Source organism: Microtus oregoni, unplaced genomic scaffold, assembly GCF_018167655.1.
Source record: "Microtus oregoni isolate MIOR12 unplaced genomic scaffold, Mior012 000069F_ref0000032, whole genome shotgun sequence".
Lineage (NCBI taxonomy): Eukaryota > Metazoa > Chordata > Mammalia > Rodentia > Cricetidae > Microtus > Microtus oregoni.
The window spans coordinates 7,627,302-7,647,555 of record NW_024543976.1 but is presented as its reverse complement, the minus strand read 5'-3'; the positions used below and the strand labels follow the sequence as shown (position 1 = coordinate 7,647,555).

The 20,254-nt window shown below is 43.2% G+C and overlaps 1 protein-coding gene across 1 annotated transcript in view; it reads left to right on the top strand.

The window, feature by feature from the left end:
- LOC121440675 (multiple epidermal growth factor-like domains protein 10) overlaps positions 1–20,254 on the top strand; it is a 153,278-nt gene that overhangs the window by 66,960 nt on the left and 66,064 nt on the right. The window contains exon 5 of the mRNA XM_041641472.1: positions 11,812–11,904. Within this exon, the coding sequence (XP_041497406.1) occupies positions 11,812–11,904 (93 nt within the window). The remainder of the gene's footprint in view (positions 1–11,811; positions 11,905–20,254) is intronic.

Below are 20,254 nucleotides of genomic sequence, written 5' to 3'. Positions count from 1 at the left end.
CTTCCGAAAGACATATGTATTGTACTTTGAAGAGCCACATGAGGCCTTTTGTCATGTGACACATAATTCTCTTTCCCACGCCCCCAGCCTCTTCTTTTGTCTTTGGATATTAAGTTATATTAGACTGGAATTAACAAAAATGCTCCTTTTCAGGAGAATAGGTGCTTCTTTTGGAAGCAGCTGTCTGGAACGTGGTGTTTATAAAGAGTCTCAGGCTAAGTCTGGGATGAGAGAAAACTTGGGTAGTCAATGGGTGACCCAGGATTGCAGTGGGGGGCCTGTGTGCACCCTATTTTCTGTCCCTGCAATTATCCAGCATCCTAAGGGATTTTTGATCTCTTGGAGAGATGTCATGGAGATATCAATTGTCCCAATTAATCATCATGGTCCCTAAATCACCTGTTACAAGCCCCTGTTAGTCCCATCTCTGCCACTTCACTGATGGTCACGTCATCCGCTATACCAGGACAGACTGGCTGCTTCCGGGAAAGCCAGAGTATTTGCCACACTAACTCAGGAAAACACTGTCTACAATTTTCTCAAGTGGATGAAGACATCTGCATTCTGTCTCAGTGTCAGCCTAAGGAGGATTGCACAGGGAGAGAGACAGCAAGCTTGAGTATGTGGACCAACTGGATATGGCTTGGGGAAAACACTGGCTGAGATGCCGTCTCATCTCTCACCCCTTGGTGACAGTGAGTTGACACATATCACCTTTTATCCAGGTTTTGTGTGACTTGAGTTTTGTTTTGTTTTGTTTGTTTTTCTGAGGCGTTTTGAACCCATATTTTTTTTAGACTGTGAGTTGCAGGCGAGACCTCTCGTCGAGGGCTATATAGACTCAGAGTTTGGCAGAGTGCTTGTTTGAGGGGGAGAAGCGCTTCTATGGTTGGTAGGCAAGAACCGAGCCAGAGCGGAAGGCCTCTTTTTGAAGTCTAAGGCAGCCAGAGCTTCCTACTCTGAGTTTGTCCAAGTCCCACAGGCTTGTTTAATTTGCAGTAACGATCTTGTCAAGCATTTCCAAAACTGTTGTCTTTTAGACTCTTGAGCACAGCCTTTTGAGTAGAGATAAAAGTGAGACAATCCCGTTAGGCTGGCCAGAGCCAACAATGAGATGGTATGTCCCTCAGTGTAACCACCCGGTCGTGCCCCTCCCGTACAGGCACTGGATTTTTTCATGTTTCCATAGGGATCCCGTTCTCTGTTGCTATGGAGCCCTACTTGTTTCAGAGGCACCTACCAGAAAATGCAGGGAGAAGCCTTTTGTCTATACACTGCACCAGCAGGAATTCCAATTTTCCCACACGCCCTCTGGAACCTACTCTTGGATTTTCTGGTTGGGGACGTTGGGCTCTGCCTAGGAGCAAAGATCTAATAAATAATGCAGCGGGCCTTTGTTGTCCTCCTGGTCATCGGTATTTCCCTGTTACTTAGACTGTTATAAATAGAAACTATGAATTTAATCTTAAAGAATTCCACCATGAATTTAAGATAGACACAGTACAATTCTGATGGAAATCTTGCCTGCTGCTCTTTCTGCCAAAGCAGGCCTGACTTTAGAATCCCGGAGAGACTAGGCTAACAGAAACAATGGAAGCTTGCCTCACCTCCAGGAAGCGAGTTTCTGAAATTGAAATCTTTTCGGGGTAGTTAGAATGTTCACAGGCCTAATAATTTATGCAGCATGCTTGCAGGGACAGAGACTCGCTAATATAAAAGCCTGGAACTGAGAAGCAATTTTAACTGAATTGCTATTCAAATCTTTTTAGGACAAAGTAATTTAAAATAATAGAAAAAAAACCCCACATTTTGATTGAAGTGAACAACATTGACATGACCAGGTGACAGGCCTGCATTCCCTCCTCCCTCTCCAGTCTAGCATAGTGACTGCCAGTAAACCTAAGGCCTCCGTCTGAGCCACACACACTGCACAGATAGTTTTTGTTTCCTTCATCTGTAGCGTTAAGAGTCTCCCAAGTTCTAGACTTCGTCTGTTTTCAAGATAAATGAGTCTATGAAAGGTTTGAAAGAACTTAGAGCGCCTGGAGAATTTTTTACTCAGTAAAAGAAACTTCTCTACCAGGTCCTCGAGGAGGACCCGTTACCCTGAGATGGATCTCCTGTGCTAGCTGGGCCACAGGAGTGGCCAGTATCCTAATGGCTTGTTGAATGAGGACAGAGGCCCAGTGGCTGCTTATCCTTCAAAACAGCAGCTGAGTTCATCTGGTATACTTGTGTGCACTTGTGGGCATAAAAAGAGGGAAGGCACCAGAGATGGAATTTTCCTAGGAGAAGACTGGCTTCCCGATAGTGGGTCTTGGGTACCATCTGTAGTCCCATGCCCCTCATGTGAACGATGGACTGCGTATCCTGTAGAGTTTGTTGCTACATTATGAGGTATTTTGGGAAATGGCCTTGGGAATGCTTGGAGTAAAAGGCGTGTCTCAAACTTATTTGCCATGGACCTCCCTCCCCCATCAAACAATCCAAGACAGGAAAGATTTTAGCTGAATCCACAGGTGTAGCAGGCATATTTGTCCTCCAGTGTGGAGGAGAGGCCTATTATACTGACTTCACTGGTGGGAGGTTGTCTGGGTCTTTCTTCTAAATCTTTAACCATTATCACTGAAAGTATGTCATGGCCAACTATTATTTAGCTAGAAGATGTCAACACATATGCATATAAAATGTCAAAATTTGAATAGCCATATAAGTGACAGGTCTGTCAGGGTTAAATTTAAAGTCAAGGGGAAAATAGCAATTTAATAATTTAAATTAAATTAAATTTAAATTAAATAGCAATTTAATAAGTTTAAAATGTGACCTTCAAAGAACATAAAGTCCCATTTATTTGTTCTTTTTGGGCCTTTCCTGTTGTTCTCTAAAGTTGTCTGAGTAACAAGTCCAGATGGTCTGACATATATTCATTTTAGACTTTTTTATATATTTTTTATATTTGGTGTGTGTATGTGCATGCATGTGTGTGTGTGCACGCGCAAGTGTGTAGGGGTTGCGACAATGTACATGTGCCATGACTCCTATGTGAGGGTCAGAGGACAACTTTTGGGAATTAGTTCTTTTCTTCCCATATGGGTTTTGGGATCAAACGTAGGTCCCCAGGCTTGTATAGCAAGCAACTTTATTTACCCACTGGGTCATCTGGCTGGCCCTATTTTATGTTTTTAATATAGAGTTTTGATGTATTTCCTAGTCTGGCCTTGAACTGACACTCTCAGTGATTCTCCTGCCTCAGTCTCTTGGGTTGCTGGGACTGCAAGGATATACTACTGTACTTAGCTTGTGATATACAGTCGAGTCTGGTTAGGTCTGTGCTGTGTCTTTGATTCTAACAAGTTTTAGTAGCAGCTTGGGAAAGCCAGGGAATTAGAAACACAGGTTTGATGTTCCTAAGTGACAGAGGATACAGAAGACTACGCAGCTCCCAAGTTCTCTGACTACTGCTGACTTGTAGTATTCCTCTGATATATCTGGTCCCTAGCTATCTGGTTCCCAAAGGCATTTTAGTTGCTGTTCTATAAACCAACCAACCTTCCTTCCTTCCTTCCTTCCTTCCTTCCTTCCTTCCTCTTTCCTTTCTCTTTTTTTTGAACTTTCTAGTAGCCATGGATAGCTTGCTTGCTTTCTCTTTTCTGAATCAATTAAATTGCTTAATCTGTACATTTTCCTTAAGGTGTCCATACTGTGAAGCAAAGGGTCCAGACAAGGAAAGCAACTATTAGTCCTTGACTCTTGGTCATGAGGAATTGATTGGCTCCCAAGTAGGTAGATGTCAGAGGAGAGTAGAAGAGTGTGTGTGTCTCAGAGTCCAAAGCCAAGTGTCCACAGATCACCGCTGAGGGGAAAGAGGGTGAGGGCGCAGACTGGAAGAAGTGGAAGCCTAACCACGGCCTCACTGCCCTCTTAGCTTTCCTCAGGACTGGTTTTAATTATGAACGTGTGATTCGGATGCGGAGGCCTGAAGCACGTCTCAGTCAGGTAAACTAGGGCACAAGCCATGTGGTGGAAAATGTTCTGAAATGACCCAATGGCCCCATAGGAAGGGGTCAGGCCAGGAGAGATGCCCTTCTAAGAACAGGAGAGGCTGGCATGCCCTTCCTGTGGCACAGTCACACTTTTCTTACAGACACAGATGAGACCTTGCCAGCAGGGACTAACCCATCTCGAGGGAACACAGCTTCCTTCTGGTCCCTTCTCTCAGTTGTCAGTGAAGAAATTTTCAATCCTGTTCAGAGTGAGTCATCAGACATGCCGGAGGCTGAGTTGTTAGGCATTTCCATGAAGGAAACTAGAGTTTATTCTGGCGTCTTTACCCTTCTGAAACGGTGGCTCATTAGGATCATATTACTGGCGTTTTTAAAGTCTGATTTAACCTAAAGAGACCAGTGTGAGAGTTGGAGCCAAAAATCCATAATGCCTGTGTAAGTTCAGAATCCAATGAAAACTCCACTTCCAAGCAATGAATAGGATTATGTGCTCCCCAGAGGGCATATCTATTCCATATATGGGCTCCATGCAACTGTCTTATTTTCGCACAAATTTTTGGTTTTGTTCTTCCAACTTAAGTTATTTGCTTCACTGAGGAGACACTCAGGAGCACATCACATTGTCTGCAAATACATTTCTTGAGAGAAGTCAAAGTCAATTTGCAGAGCCCATTGACTCCTACAGAAATCGGAGGCCTGGGAATGTAGCTCAGTGTCAGAGTGCTCGCCTAGCATGTGTAAAGTCCTGAGTTCAAGGTTGGCATCACAGAAAATGAAAAATTAAAAGGAATCTCATAAAGTGTGTACAGTATTTTAGTGACAGTTCAGATATTTCATTCTTACCCATCCCCTTGATATATAAAGTTATTTGGTCCCTTTAGGAGATTTTCTTCATATTGTATTTTTCAAACAGTTTATAAAATAAACTGCACATATTTAAGTATACAAATTGGTAAGAATTGGCATGTGTGTAAAATTGTGAAATCCTTACCCCATTTGTGATAATGAACCTGCTCATAACTTCCTCCATTCCTGCTTTCCTTTTCAATGAACCTGCTCATAACTTCCTCCATTCCTGCTTTCCTCTTCAATGATCTTACTCATAACTTCCTCTATTCACACTTTCCTTTTCAGTGATCTTACTTGTAACTTCCTCCATCCATTCCTTCCTTTCCACTCTTCCTTAGGCAAGCATCACCCTGATTCTGTGGCTCTAGCTTAGGGTGCCTTTTCTAGAGTACTGTGTTCTCCCTGATGAACCGTTTCCTTCATGAAGCATAATGAATTTGAGATCCACCCATGTTGTTGTGTAATCGTTAGTTCATTCTGAGTAATATTTTTGTATGTATAGTCCACAATTAATTTACACTTGCACTTATTTATGACTAGTTAGTTATTTTCCATCTTACTATTTTGAAAAAGGCTGCTTGGAAAACCCGAGGGACAAATGTTTGTATGGCTTACATTTCTCTTGTTTGTATCTGGAATACAATGGAAGAGTTGGTTGAGATTTGGGCACAGGTGTTCAAATCTGCTTTCTTTGTGATACCTCAAAAGTGGAAACATCCCACATGTCTGTAAGCATTTTGAGACAGTTCTAGCCTACTTTGATGAACCCATTATCATTTTTATATGACCTTCATTATCTCTGAAGATAATCTTTCCTCTAAAGTTATCCATCATGGTATAATTACTGGAAGTGTTTTTTATCACTATTATCTTGATTGATTTATGGTCAACTTGACACAAGCTCGAATTATCTGGAATGAGAAATCTAAATCAAGATGTCTTCATTAGATTGCTTATAGGCAAATTTCTAGGACATTTTCTTGATTAATGACAGATGTGGCAAAGCCAAGCCCACGATGAATGGTGCCACCATTGGGCACGTGGTTGGTCCTGAGTTGTGCAAGTAGACTGAACAAGCCAGGGAGGGCAAACCAATACGCAGCACTCCTCCATGTCCTCTGCCTTGATTCCTGCTTCTAGGTTCCTGCTTTGACTTGGCTCAGTGATGGAGAGTCCTAAGCTGAAATACCCCCTTTGCTCCCCAAGTTGCTTTTTGTTACAGTGTTTCATTACAGCAGTAAAAACATAAGTAAGAGACTTACTGTGTCTTTTTAAACTGTTTTGTGTTTAATGTGCTTTGTAATTATATTTCACATGTAATTTGTATAAACAAAGTATTTTCTTGCTGTTTTAAAGACTTCAGCCTGTTAAGCCAGAGGTTTAGGCTGTTCCACTTAATGTCATTACCGATGCTATTAGGTTGGCTTTCTGTATTCCACCCTTCCTCAGTTCTCAGCTGCTTCTTTTTTGTTGGATACATTCCGCTATTCTATTCCGTCCCCTCTTTTTTGGTTTATTAACTACAGCAGCTTTGCTGGTTTTTGTTTTTGTCTGAAGGCTGACAGCATCCGCGTTACTTCACTCTTCTTACACTCCAAGTTAAAGTTATTTTCCCAGAGAGGCCCGCGCACACACCTTGTGGCAGTGATTTTACTTTTCCTCCCACCATCTGATCATCCTGCATAGGCTGGTGTGGTCCATTTGCTTCCAAGTCTAGTAGAAGTTCTGAGCTCTTGAGTATCTTTCTAACAGAAATGGGCCTTCAAGTCATTCCAATACAGATGCTCTATAGCCCTTACCTGGAAGAGCTCTCAACGGGCCAGTGCGTTAGTTTGGAATCACGTTGAGAAGAAAACAGATCCAGAACAGTAACCAAGCAACTAGGGTTTGTAAGTGTCTTGAGGGTAGCTGACGGCATTCGTTCATCTGCGGGAAGGATTCAGAGTAGAGAGCACCGTGGCCCACTTGCTTCCTTTCCTTAGGGCTGTCACCTGCATTCTGAAAATCCTGCTTTTCGTCACTCAGGGTATCAGGGAGGAGGGAAGCTGGACTGACCACTGAGTCTGTTTGTCTTGCTGTCCACATGGACGCATCATTCTAGAAAGAAAGCCAGGAAATGTAGTTGGTTGCTGGTCACTCTAGTCTCCCTGGCATGACTGGAACTCTGCTAATACAACAGGAGAGAGGAGTAATTATCAATGTCTGCCAGACACACTGCTAGCAATAACTCTGTATCTGCCCTTAAGAGACACAAAGTACCTATCAGAGTGGACAGAAAGGAATTTTGCATATGACTGTTTCCCTATTTTATTTACTGCGTCCAGAGTTCTAGTTGCCTAGTATACTCTTGCTCTCTCCATGATGGTTAGCCATCTAGGGCCACTATGCAGAAAGGTCTTTGGTGGCTATGGAGTAAGTGTTCCTGAATCCTAGAAATAAACTGTTTGGTTGTGGGATAGGGTACTAGGAAGAGAGAGTGTGAGGTAGCTACTTTAGGCCACTTCTGTATGTAACTATTCTATAAGTGCCCACTTCATTAGCTCAGATGTCTTCCCTGTCAGGAGATCTTCCTTGATATCAAGCCAGTTGAGATTAATTATTACCTGCTCCCAATTTCCATAGGATTTTTTAATGATAACCTTTGGAGATATAATTCACATACTGTATGAGTTATAGTTGAATTATGACATTAGGTCTAGTTTCTGAATATTCAGAGTTGTACAAAATCACAGGACCAAATTTTAAATATTTCTTTCATCTCAAAAACATCTGCATAGTCCCACATGTACGTCAACCACTAATGTATGTTTTGTATGGAGTGTCCTGTCTGCACATGTCAGGTGGATGATCCAGTGTCCCCTTACAGTCTCTTTCCCATACCTTTGCTGCTCCTTCATCTCCAGACTGAGTTCCTACTTAGCCAGATCCATTCTGTTTTCCTGATCCCAAATATTACATGGTACCCTGCTCTTCTGTGTTTGTTGATAGAAAGGAGAGGGACACGAAGGTGGTAAGCCATTAGGCAACTAATTTTGAGATACATTTTCTTAATCTACATGAGTTGATTGCATCATTGCCTGTAGAACAATGGATGCATTGCCTGACCAGGCATATTTAGAGTACACAGGCGTCTCCAGTCTGCCCGCTCTTCCTTTCAGGTCTTCTCCACCCCTGAGTCAGTCCGACGGGAAATGCATGTGGCAGAAGAGAAAACACTTGATTATGGCTAATGTCTCTCAGCATTCACAAGTGAAAAGGATGAGGCCCCTGGCATTAGTAGTGGGATTTAAATGGATTTAGGAACTGAGGCTGAAACAGGAGCCTAATTAGAAGATTCCAGGGTCACCATGTCAGTCCTCACCTGTCCACCAACAGACAGCCTGGCCACAGCTCTCACTTCAAAGACTCCGCCTGTTGGTCTCATTCGTATTGCTTGCCCCTCCACTCTTGAGGGAAAAGTTGGCTGTGCCTCATAGCTTAATGTACCTCCAGCTGGGTACAGATTGTGGGCAAAGGTTCAGCTCGTATCTGGCCTCAGAGAAAAGCTACTAAAAACACAGAGCATGAGATTAATTATGTCCTTTTAAAGGGAAAAATATTTTTAAAAAGAAAAAAATCATGTTGGATAGAAAGTTTGTTCTCTCTCTCTCTCTCTCTCTCTCTCTCTCTCTCTGTGTGTGTGTGTGTGTGTGTGTACACAGAAGTGTGGAGGCCACAGGACAGCCTTGGATGTCATTCTTTGGCTGCCATCGAGTGTTTTTGAGCAGTGTCTTCATTGGCCTGAAGCCTACTGATTCAGCTAGACTGGATGCCCAGCAAGCTCCAGGGATCTGCCTTTTCCTGTTTCCCCATTGCCAGGATTACAAGTGAATGCCACCACATCCGCTTCTTCTCTTTTTCCCCCGACCCCTTCCCGTTATCATCCCCCTCCCCTTCCTCCTCCTTCCTCCTCATAGCTCCATCATTGGCTCATAGCTCCATCATTTGCTTCATCACTGGCCATCAGTCATCTTCATGGCCTAGTCATTCTCTTCGTCTTTGAACTTGGATTCTGTATGTTGAACTCAGGCCCTCATGCTTGCAAACACTTTACTGACTGAGCTATCCCACCAGCTCCATGTTACCTTAGTTTTAACTGCCCCCTTTAAAAATAAAAAGAAAGGACATGGATAAGTAATAAAAAAAACCCTTCCTGTTCCTGTAGGTGAGATCTTATAATGATTCTTTTCTGTCTATGCTTAGGACACAAGTCCCTGAACACTTACTAAGCTGAACACTCTTCTTGGCTAGTCCCATTTAGCAGGATTACATGGCTAGTTCACATCTTTAACCTGCTTCATTTCCCATATGGGATGAGTCCTGTACACTTGGCACCTAGAGCGGGTAACGTCTAAAGCTGTCTGGGGAAGCTGAGGACAGGTTAGGAGCTAATGCAGTTGATCACCCAGAGTCGGTTGCCGTCCCTGCATCCCAAACTGTCCTACTTAGCATCTCTGTAGCTGTGGCATCCTAGGTCACAGAGCATTTTGTAGCAGCCCCACTGCTTCTCTTTGCCCCGGACCATCTGTGGGCATGTGTGCAGGGCTATTGCTGGATTTGGGGAGCCAGAGACAGTAGGGAAGAACACAGAGAAGAGATGGAATTTGGATGGTGAGAGTCGAAGGCTGTGTTAGTCCTTCGACTACGTGGAATAGAGTCTTATGTTCTTTGTGGACTCTAGACCATTGTTTTCATTACTTGGGCCATTATTTCAGGCGGCAACACACAAAGGTCATTCCATACGGTTGAGTTTTAATTAAGACCCGCCACCCCCACCCCTAGTTAGCTTTTGGATGAATTTGTTCTTATGTCAATAACCCATCCATATTTTGTTTCAGACATCAGTGTGACGTTAGCTCAAGAAATTTCTTAAAATAATCCAGATTTTAAATTATCACCACCAGATCCTTTTTTTTTTTTTAAAAAATTCATTTGTAGCAAAGAAACCCTGTTTCACCTTAAAGGTAAATAGCATCTAATTTCTAAAATGTCTCAAGATATGAAAACATGATTTTAAATAGCTTCTGTACCCTGAGAAAGAAAAAGATTGCTAAGCAACCATATATGCTTCAACCCTAAATGCCATCAGTCCATGAGGCAGGTAAGGCCAAGCCTTGTCATGGTGACTTGCTTATGGTGGGCGGCATTCTTAGAAAGCGGGAGGCCTCTGGACGTGCTACCCTGTGACACCATGTGTGCAGTAGAGAGCTTGCTCTGCATGGTCATCTTGTCTCCTGTTGCGTTTAACTGGATCTTGTGTGTTTGAGTACGGCAAGCTGATGGTTCCAGTACCGTCCATACCTAAATTTAAATGGATCACACGAGAGAGCGATGTGGCCTTACAAACAAACACCACCTGTGAGGTCAAACACGTGCACAGAGACAGAAGGAAGGGAATCCTGAGGTCAGCACATGTTGACTTCACTTGACAATATAAGTGACATATTGTGAGGCTGGTCTATTCATAAGCTATGGGTGGTTTCTGCTCTTACTGGCTATTAACGGTATAATATTCTGAATTGACTATTACAAGATCACCAAGTGCTTCCTTAAGGTTCTGATGTCAGGAAACTCTATTGTAGGTCAGAATCTCATGCTCAACAGGCCTGGCATCCCAGTCACTGGGCCACTAACATGTGACTCATAGCTTACTCTGGTGGTAGTGAGTCCTTCCGTGGTCCTCTGTCTACAGGTCTCAAACTTCACTTGGACTTTTCCTTGCTAATTCTCAGAGTGGAGTGCTGACACCAGCCTGGTTCTCTGTCTTTCCTGTTGTCCCTGATCCTGCAACAAGCAAAACTCATGCCATTGGTTTTTGTTTTGATTTCTGGTGTTCACTTTCTCTTTATCCCAGATAACTTTCCCTGTATCTCTCTTCATATCTAAGGTCAAGACTTTCTGAGTGACCGTGATTGTGAATCTTATATATTCATAATACTCATCTATTACAGATTCATAATTATTCATATATATATACATATATACATATATACATTATTGGCATGCATTATAACAACAATGGTGAATAAAGTACATAAAAATATTTAATGACATGCTTCTCATTATGTTGGGTAGAAAAACAATTTAAAAATTACTATGGTTCTATTTTTTTGAAGAAACAATGTATAGTACAAAAAATAAAAAATAAATACTGAAAACAACCACGATAAATGCTACTAGTGTATGCAGCTGGACTCGAGGCTTACTTATGTACTGATATTTTATGAGGTTGGGCAGTTAATATGTTTGGCTTTAATGATAAGCACAGATTAATAAAACGCATCTAAGTCAGGGTACTTTACTCCATCCTGAAGAAAAATGTTGTAACTCCAAGTGCTTTCAACTAGCTCTCACAATAACTTCTCTATCTAGGTATTTAGAGAACACGGATGTGTGTGTGAGGCACTGAGGTCCAGCACGATGCATTTTCGACTCTGCTGTGACATAGTGTGGATGCCTTCGCAGAGAAAGGCGGCCATTGTTTCTGGTGACTATATCATAGACAGGAAATGACCTCTTGACTGTGCTGTCACTGTGGAGTCCTCATATCTTGCTTTGTGGTTTATTTCTCCACGTCCACTCTTCCCAGCACAAAGAGGATGTATTTGGGAACCACTGAAACAGCTTCTAAAGTATGGATTAGACAATACTCCTTGACCCTGCTGCCCTAATTTAGTGTGAAGCAGAATTAAACAGTAGAAATGGAGGAATTTCCTTAGAAATAGCAAAATAAGAAGGGAATTGTTTGGTTATACAGTAGACTCTGAAAGGGCCGAGGAGAGGATTGAAAGCAGCTATGAAGCACGCATGTTGTTTTTAGTGATATGTGAGCCTAGGGAGCGCAACAGCTGTGTTGTTGTTGGTTTTTTTCTTGTGCCAACTTTCTCGGTTTGATTGATATTTTTTTCCTCTCTGACAGCTCACTGTGCTGATAAATGTGTCCATGGCCGCTGCATCGCTCCAAACACCTGTCAGTGTGAGCCCGGCTGGGGTGGGACCAACTGCTCCAGTGGTGAGTGCCCATCTGCCATTGTCTGTCTCCGGGGGTTGTTGTGTGGGCCCCTTGTCTGCGGGTTACTCTAAGCCAAAGTTCCTGTCTCCATCCCAGGCAGAGGGCCTTGTGGATTGCAAATCTACCTCACCCATGCTGTTCCTCCTAGCTCCATGCATGTAGCACAGAGAGCACTGCGCTTAACAAAACTCCAGCATACATTGTGGCTGTCTTCATTATGAGAGAGTTACAAGCCTAAAATAATGTTTTCTAGGTTCTAAGAAGGCTGCACTCAAGGTCCCTACTTTCAGGATCACGACATTGGAATGATGGAATGTCACAGAATACAGTTACTGTCATACATTTTGCAGCTAAAATTTCAGTGTCCTGGCAACTTGTTGCTGCGTGCAAAATTGTGCCTTTTTCTTCACGACTTAAAAATATAAGAGGAAATGGAAATACAATACTGTATTGCACTAAATAAATAAATAGTTAAACTCATCCAAGAGAAATAATTGTTTTCCAAAAGTGAGCCAGGTCTTCTAACCTTCTAACAGCCCAATGGCGTTTTTGAGATTAGTCTGGAAGAATTTTGAGTTGCCCAGTTAAACTGACTTCTAAGAATTTTACTTGCTTTCTTTGGAATTGGGAAGATTTTTTTTTTTTATTTTACTAAGAACACCTTTAGACTTAGGATTTCTTGGCTGTCCCTGAAGCTGCATCTCCTGGGGGAAGCCTTTGTGCACAAAACATTCAGTGTCAAGAGCCTGCTTACTATAACTTTGATAGGGAATATGAGAGAGGTGTGTGTGTATGTGTGTGTGTGAGAGAGAGAGGGGGAGAGGGAGAGAGAAAGAGAATAAGAGCATATAATGAATGTGTATGAGTGGGTATGTGTGTGTATGAGGGTGTGAGGGTATATGTGAATGTGTGAGTGTGTGAGTGTGTGTGTGTGTGAGGGTGTGAGGGCATTTGTGAATGTGTGAGCGTGCGAGAGAGTGTGTGTGTGTGTGTGTGTGTGTGTGTGTGAGGGTGTGAGGGCATTTGTGAATGTGTGGGAGTCTGCTCCAGTGGGTAACTGTCTTTCAGAGTTTTGTTCCACTTCTCATGGAGAGCAGGGAGGCAGGGTGGGCACTCTGTCCACATGCAATTGAGGCAGAATGTTTGGGATGTGGGATTTGGCTTGTGTCCATTTTCCTGGCTGACTGACCGCAAATATGAGACCACTTTCATTAACTTTTCTAACTTTAAACCCAGTTGTACCTAGACATTTTGAAGAAAAATATTATTGTAAAGTGGGAAAGGGGGAAATGGCTGGGTTCTTTATTTGAAATGGGTTTCTTACTCAGCTCAGGGCAGGAGGCTGTGGAATGATTTCAGCTGCTTTTTCTCCTAAAAATTGGAGACTACCTCAAGTTAAGGGCTCAGACTAGAGGGCATTTGTGCACAAAACAGAAGCCTACAAGAACTTTAGACTCTTTAAAGCTGACTTTGCCTTTGAGAAAGTAAAAGGTTGCTCTCTGTGTTAGAGTTTTCTGACTCCAATGAAGACTCCAATATTCTGAGATCATACGATCTAACAATAAAACGTGATAATTAAGCAACTTTTAGTTTATTCTCTACAATTCATGTTCGGGCTTTGTAACAAACAAAATTATAAATAAATGTGAACAGATTTCTGAAGCCTTTAAAGATGCTCCAAGAATAACATTCCTGACACTTTTTAAACCCAGAGCACAAAGAGGCTAAGAGCACACTCTGCTTTGAGAGAAGGCAGGAGCTTGGTTCTCGGAACCTGTCTTACAACTACCTGTAACTACAGCTCCAGGGGCTCTGATGCTCTCTTGTGGCTTCCATGGATATCTGCACTCAAATGCAGAAACCCCGTGGCGTGCGCTACACACACACACACACACACACACACACACACACACATGCATGTGCATGCTCCCTTCCACCCATCGTGTTGATGTGAGAAGAGCATGCTGACTCTGAAGTCTATGTGTGAGGAAACACCAGGACATAGACTGGGGACTGGATATCCTCCGAATCCTCTGTCCTTAAATCCTTAAATACCTGGTGAGTTTGGCAGGACTGAGAAACTGGCATTAGCACATCGGTATCAAGCAAATCCCAGATGCCCTGTGTTAGTTTCCTCGTCTCCCATACATTTAGACAAAAATGAAATAAGATAGTGGCGTGTGGTAGTGATGGATTTTTGTTTTCTTTCTGCTATAGGCCCTCTTGGTGCCACACTGTACTAGGTTGTCCCAGCTCCCCGCTCTCTTCTGTCTGTGTGGATTTCTTGGTCTGTCCTTGTTTGGGTGGAGGAAGACGGTGAGAATGTCATAGGATATCCAGTCTGCATCTATGTCCCTGGTGTTTGTCACACAGACTATAGTCCACTCACGCCTGTGCACTGAGCAGAGTCCTACCATCATTCTGTCACAAAAAGGAAGAGGTTGTCGGCTGCTGGCTGTTATCAGTGGAAGCTACTCATGCAACAGGAGCTTCTTGCTGCCCTCAGGACTCTGAAGGAGGCACAGGTGCTAGAGAAGTCACTGCTGAGCTGACAGCCTGGGGCCAAGAGTCCAACCCTCCTAACCTTCTTCGGTGTCTTCCCAGTGCCCTCTACTGAAAATGCTTAGTCTTCAACCAGGGAGCAAAGGAAAAGACTCACAGCTGCTTTTGTGGGACAGGCAGTGAGGGCTGCATTTTGAACGGGGAGGCGATGCACTGGTAACTCCTGGGTTGGCTCAGTTACTGTCTTCGTGCTTCTGCACACTTGAATTCCTCTATTACAACCCAATGATTCTGTCTCCCCTCCTAATTTGACAGAGCCCCCATTTCACAAACGAGAATGTTTTCACCACCCTCTCCTAATAAGGAGAATGTTGTATCCATTGCTGCCTACTGTACACCTTTCCAAAGTTAGTCATGGCTCTGCTGTGTCCCCTGAATGCTACAGTTCACTTGAAGCACTTTATACCTAAAATAAAACAATAATCGGATAGCATGAAAATAAACATGTGGACAGGGACTCAGCAAACAGAAAATTACCAAAAGCTGCTCCTCGCCTTTCCTCAGCGATTGGCCGCATAGCCCCAGCCATGACGTCCTCCTCTCCTGTTCTTGGTTTCCATCTCTCTCACCCAGAACCTCAGCTGCTTGAGGTTTGTTAGCCACAGGAATGGCTCAAGTCTTCATTGCTGAAAGGGTGGTGCTCCCTTTTGTCCCCCACTCCCTGTTTGCGTGCTGCCGTTTTCTATTTCCCTCGCCACAGGCATGGGTACACGATATAGGTTCTTCCCATTCCCCGTGTTCCACCCAGGGAAAATGTCCTCCAGGCTCTCTGTCTAGCAGCAACCCAGTATCCCCTTTGATAATCAGAGTCAGGTGACGACAATACAGTAATAACGATCACACACACAGCTCTCATTTTCTTTCTTCTCAGAAGACGTAGGAAGCCAAGAGAGATGGACATTTTCAAATGCGAGGTTTTCAGATCTTTGCGTGAGATCCGATAGGACTGGTTACCATGTCAGTGGAGAGTGGGCTTCCCTTCTGAGAGGCAGCCAGTGTGTGTCCAGCTCCCAGTGAGGCAAGTTGAAGGATTGTTCAAAGTCAGTTTCCTCAGAAAGCAATCCTGATGTATTTGACTAGAAACTTGATTAAAGTGGGTTTTGGAAAAAGCCCACGCATATTTCTCTTTCACTGGCATCCAAATGTGTACCCCTGCCCGTATGACTGAGTGATGCTAATTCATTTACCTGCCTCCAACTTCCTTCTCCTCTTTCCTCCCCTCATCAATCTATCTGTCTAAACATCGGTCCTCTCTTCCTCCGCCCCTCCCACTGGGTGGTAGCTGCTGGAGGCAGGGCGGGAGATCCAGGTTTTATTAATATGTTTGTCTTCATCGTACTTGGCAAGTGGCTGAGATTATGAGACTGAATGAATTGTGTGAGTCTGAGAAGGTCATTCATGTGTTCACTTTGAGGACTTATTCTGAATGATTGCAGTGTGCAGAGCATTGTACTGGATGCTGGGGATAACGGAAAGCAATGATGAGTGGTTTACTGATCTCACAGAGAAAAGCTGAAATAATAGACCAAGGAAAGATATTGGGGCTGGGTAAGGTCGGCAGGATTCTGGAAGGACAAGGGCAGGCAGGGTTAAAAGTTGTGCCAGGAACAGAGAGCAGACATGAAAGACTGATCGAACACAGACTACTAGAAACTATTACTTCTAGAAACTTCTCTGAGAAGCCATAGAGAAGGAGTAAAGAAATGAAGAAGTAACTGTACACTCAAGAGAAGGCTTTGTTGACTTTCTCAGGGGCTCTGAGACTGTAGACTCAGGTGAGAAAGGAAATCAAGTAGTTGGGGAAATGATGACTCCAGATCGCAGCTAGGACTGGGACGGGATCCCAGCTCTGGTGTGTGTGTGTGTGTGTGTGTGTGTGTGTGTGTGTGTGTGTGCACCTGTGACTATAGAGAGCACTGGCTCCCTGGTGACCAGAGTTACAGGTAGCTGTGAGCCACCTGTCATGAGTGCTGAGAACTGAACCTAGGACCTTGGCAAGGATCCTGCCCTTCATTGCCCAGCTCTCTCTCCAAGCCCTCAATAGCATGCTTATGCACTTCCCAGAGTCTTTCTTTCTTTGCGTTGCAAACCCTCTACCTTCACTATGGGGTGTAACCATGCTTTTGTTTTCTGAACATATAGGATTTTCTTTATAATTTTTAAACAACTGTCGAGACATTTATTTCTCCTTTGGCCACAAGGTACAAGTGGAAGTCCCAGATGAGCCAGCAACCAATAAACAGATACAAAAGCTTGTCCCTCAAGCTCCTTAATTTCAAGATTAAAACCAAACGGAGGGAGAACTGGAAATTAATTTTGGTCCCGAAAACTCACGAAGGGGTTTTGTTTGGTCACTAATGGCATTTCTGATATGTGCAGACAGTAAAAACGTGCCTTGAAGGCAAGGCTGGCATCAGCATTTCCAGGTGCGGCACGAGGAACACGAGGGACCTTGTGAATTAGGGAGGCGTGCTGTGCAGCAGGGAGTAGTAAGATGCTGCCTGCAGGGTGTTCGAACGGAGGAAACTGTCTGAAAGAGATTACAAGGCACAATTTGTAAGGGACACAAAGCTGACATGTTCCCTAGCAAAGTCTGTGGTATAGATCTATTACCCAGACACAATGGTGCGATCGATGTTGTCTGAGGAGAGGAGGCCCTGGGAGCCCAGCCCCCAGAACCAGTAGCTAAGATGCCTTTTAGCCATGTCAGAATCACTTTAGCAATCAGTTTGATGGAGCGGCCAGAGCATGAGATCATTGGATTCACTGGAGTGAGGGGGCAGATACTGATGAGAGGTGGGAAGAGAAGAATGGTCCATCAGAACCAACTGAAGGCTACTCACTGATGGACCATCATCTGTGTGATGAGCACACACAGAAACTGCTAATTTTGTTTTTCTAAAGGAACTACTACCTGAACTGAGAATGCCATCCCCCACCACTCTCCCAGTCCGACCCGACTCTAGGTCTTATCCTTTCCTTGTGTTTCTGGGTGTCGCTTCCTTAATGTTTAAGCTAAAAATAAGGTTATCTACTCCATAGTCACGTGAGGATTAAACAATGAAGACATGCCCCGCCTTCAGCAATGTGCCTAGCATCATCATAAGGGCAAGTCAAAGATGCGTGCTGTGCTTTTGCAACAGCCATTGCTTCCACAGATGCTGTGCCTGGCATCATCATAAGGGCAAGTTAAGGATGCATGGGATGCTTTCGCGACAGTCATCACTTTCATACTCACTTGGTCTTAGGACCATCAACAGATGGAGCAGCCAGCCCCTTCTGATGGCTTGTCTTGCTCAGTAGGCCATGCCTCTCTTTAACAGGACCTCCTGTCAATAGGGCTTGCCAGGACATTCCTGATACAGAAGCCTTAGAGAGGTGGTTTTGTTTTATTTTTGTTTTTTAATTTATTGCTTTGTTTGTTTTACATTATTTCCAACCTCTGATAAAGGTCATCTGTACAAGATACATGCACATCTGGTTTGTCCTATATGGGACACATGACTATTACAGATGCTCATATTGCTTGTGCTAGCTGTGCTCAGATGCAATGGCTGCAAGAAAAGACTGGGCTGTCATGCTGTTTAACTCAGCACCACATGGTTTATTAATCAAAAAAAAAAACCCCACTTTATCCAATATCCATTTTCCAGCAAATCTTGTTGGCTTAGCTACAAAATCTAACATTTGTTCCCTGTTTCCGCTGCCGTCATCCCCTTCCAAGGCATCGTCCTCTCTTCATGGGTAATGGCAGTAGTGTCCTTGCTGACTTCCCCACTTGTCCCTCAGGCCTATCAAGAATCAATTTTCTGTCTTGAGGCCACAGTGACCTTGTGAAAACATGCTTCAGAGCAGGCTGCTACCGTCCCTAAGCTCTGTGCTTCTCAGTGTAATCCAAATAAACTCCATGATCCACTAAGTCGTGCATGATCTGCTCCCATCCCCCAACTTTTCATCCATATATACCATCTAAGGTCTCATACTGCTCAGCACTTGCCTTCCAGTTCCAGGACGTACTGGTTTCCTCTCTGCGTTTGCATTTGCTGTTTGCATACTCAAAGGGTGTCTATTATTGCTATCACATTTCCCTTTCGACTTTTAACAAAAATGGTCCTCCCTGAGAATGTTTGCCTTGTTTACTTGTTGGTTGTTGTCTGGTTCATCTTTCCCTCTAGGTTGTAAGCCCCATAAAAAAGTACAGGTTTAGAAAAAAAAAAAACGAAAGTTCAGGTTTTGGTCTGTTTAACTCACTGTCATCTAGCTTCATTCTGGGCATACTGTAACATTCAGTAAATATTTGTAGATGGAGGGAATAAAGGCATAAATGTGCCAGAAGCAAGAATGGATACACCTGGTAGTTGGAGATGGCATTCTGTGTCTTTCAAGACGCTTTCTATTTAGAGAAAGAACTGATGGCCATTTTCAGGAATGAACAGACAAGGCATCTTCAGGAATTAAGAAAGAAGTGGCCAAAGGTCTGCCAGTGATAGGGCATGACCTGGAGCCTTTCATTCTGCTGCCTCAAGGGTGCAGACTCCTGTGGCTTCAGGATTCACTGTTGGTCGCGTGCAGTGTAGACTGTGGTCCCCAGAGACAGCAGGGGCTTCCTCCTATATACTGATAGCTGAAATAAAACTGTTAGAGTCAGGTGAGGTATACCAGATGTATGGGAGTGTTTTCTTCTCCAGAGAGATGTCTACACCCTGATGTACTATAAGCACCAAGGATTTCTGACGTGGAGATGCAACTTTTGAATGATGGGCCGAGGACTAAGAAAATTGGCTAAGACAGCCTTTATGTGAATGGAGAATGTCTACTAATCTACTTCCTCCTCAGTTTTTTGCTATTTCTTCCTTATGGGGAAGATTCTATAAGGTGATAGAATTTAACTGTTAATCTGAATCCAATTGGAGTATCAACAGCAAGAAATTAGGCAAAGACATTCAGACTACAAATTATTCTAAAGCATACAGCAGTGAATAGAATTTCATTAACCATTTTAGACTCTCCTCTTATCAAATAAATAGCAAGGAATAGCTTAGTCCATTTTCAAAAAAACATATTCAGATAGGGAGCTGAAATATTGGTTCATCACAGACCTTTGTAATTTTCTTTGTTTAAACCTATTAGAAGCATTTCCCTACTGCAGTAATGTGTTAGCTGCCTGCTCTGCTTTGGGTGAAGTGATGATGGGTGTCAGGATGGTTCTGCGGGTTCGCTGGTTGCCTTCTGCCATTGTCTAGGCCACTGCTGATTCAGGTTGATCCATGTGTATTTACACATATATCGTAAGTTGCCCGAAATAATGTGTTCTTGATTGTTTTAAAACACAGTGGGTTTTCTGGCTAGAATCAGTATCTTGTTGGTGACTGTGTCAAATAATCCTTGTTTAAATACTCAGAAAATACCTGAAAGCAAACTCTAAAAAGTCACCTTTTTTTTTTCTTTTTCTGATAGAAAAACAATTTTAATTTGTAGAAAACCTGAACATTTGAGATTCTGCCTGGAACAAATTAGGAACACAAGATATATAAAACTAATGAAGGTAGGAAATAACAAAATGAGAACATTTATCTCACTTACAGAGACTAGTCCAGTGGATTATATAATAGATATTATAGGAACATAGCTCTTGCCTGAGGAGCAGATAGTTTTAGCTTAGTGTCTTGTAAAAACTGGATAGTTTCACCATTCATTACTGATGCATCAAACTAACGAAGGCAACATCAAAAAAAGTTATATTTCAATGTACTAACACTTTCTCCAGTTGTCAGAAACTAAATTTTCT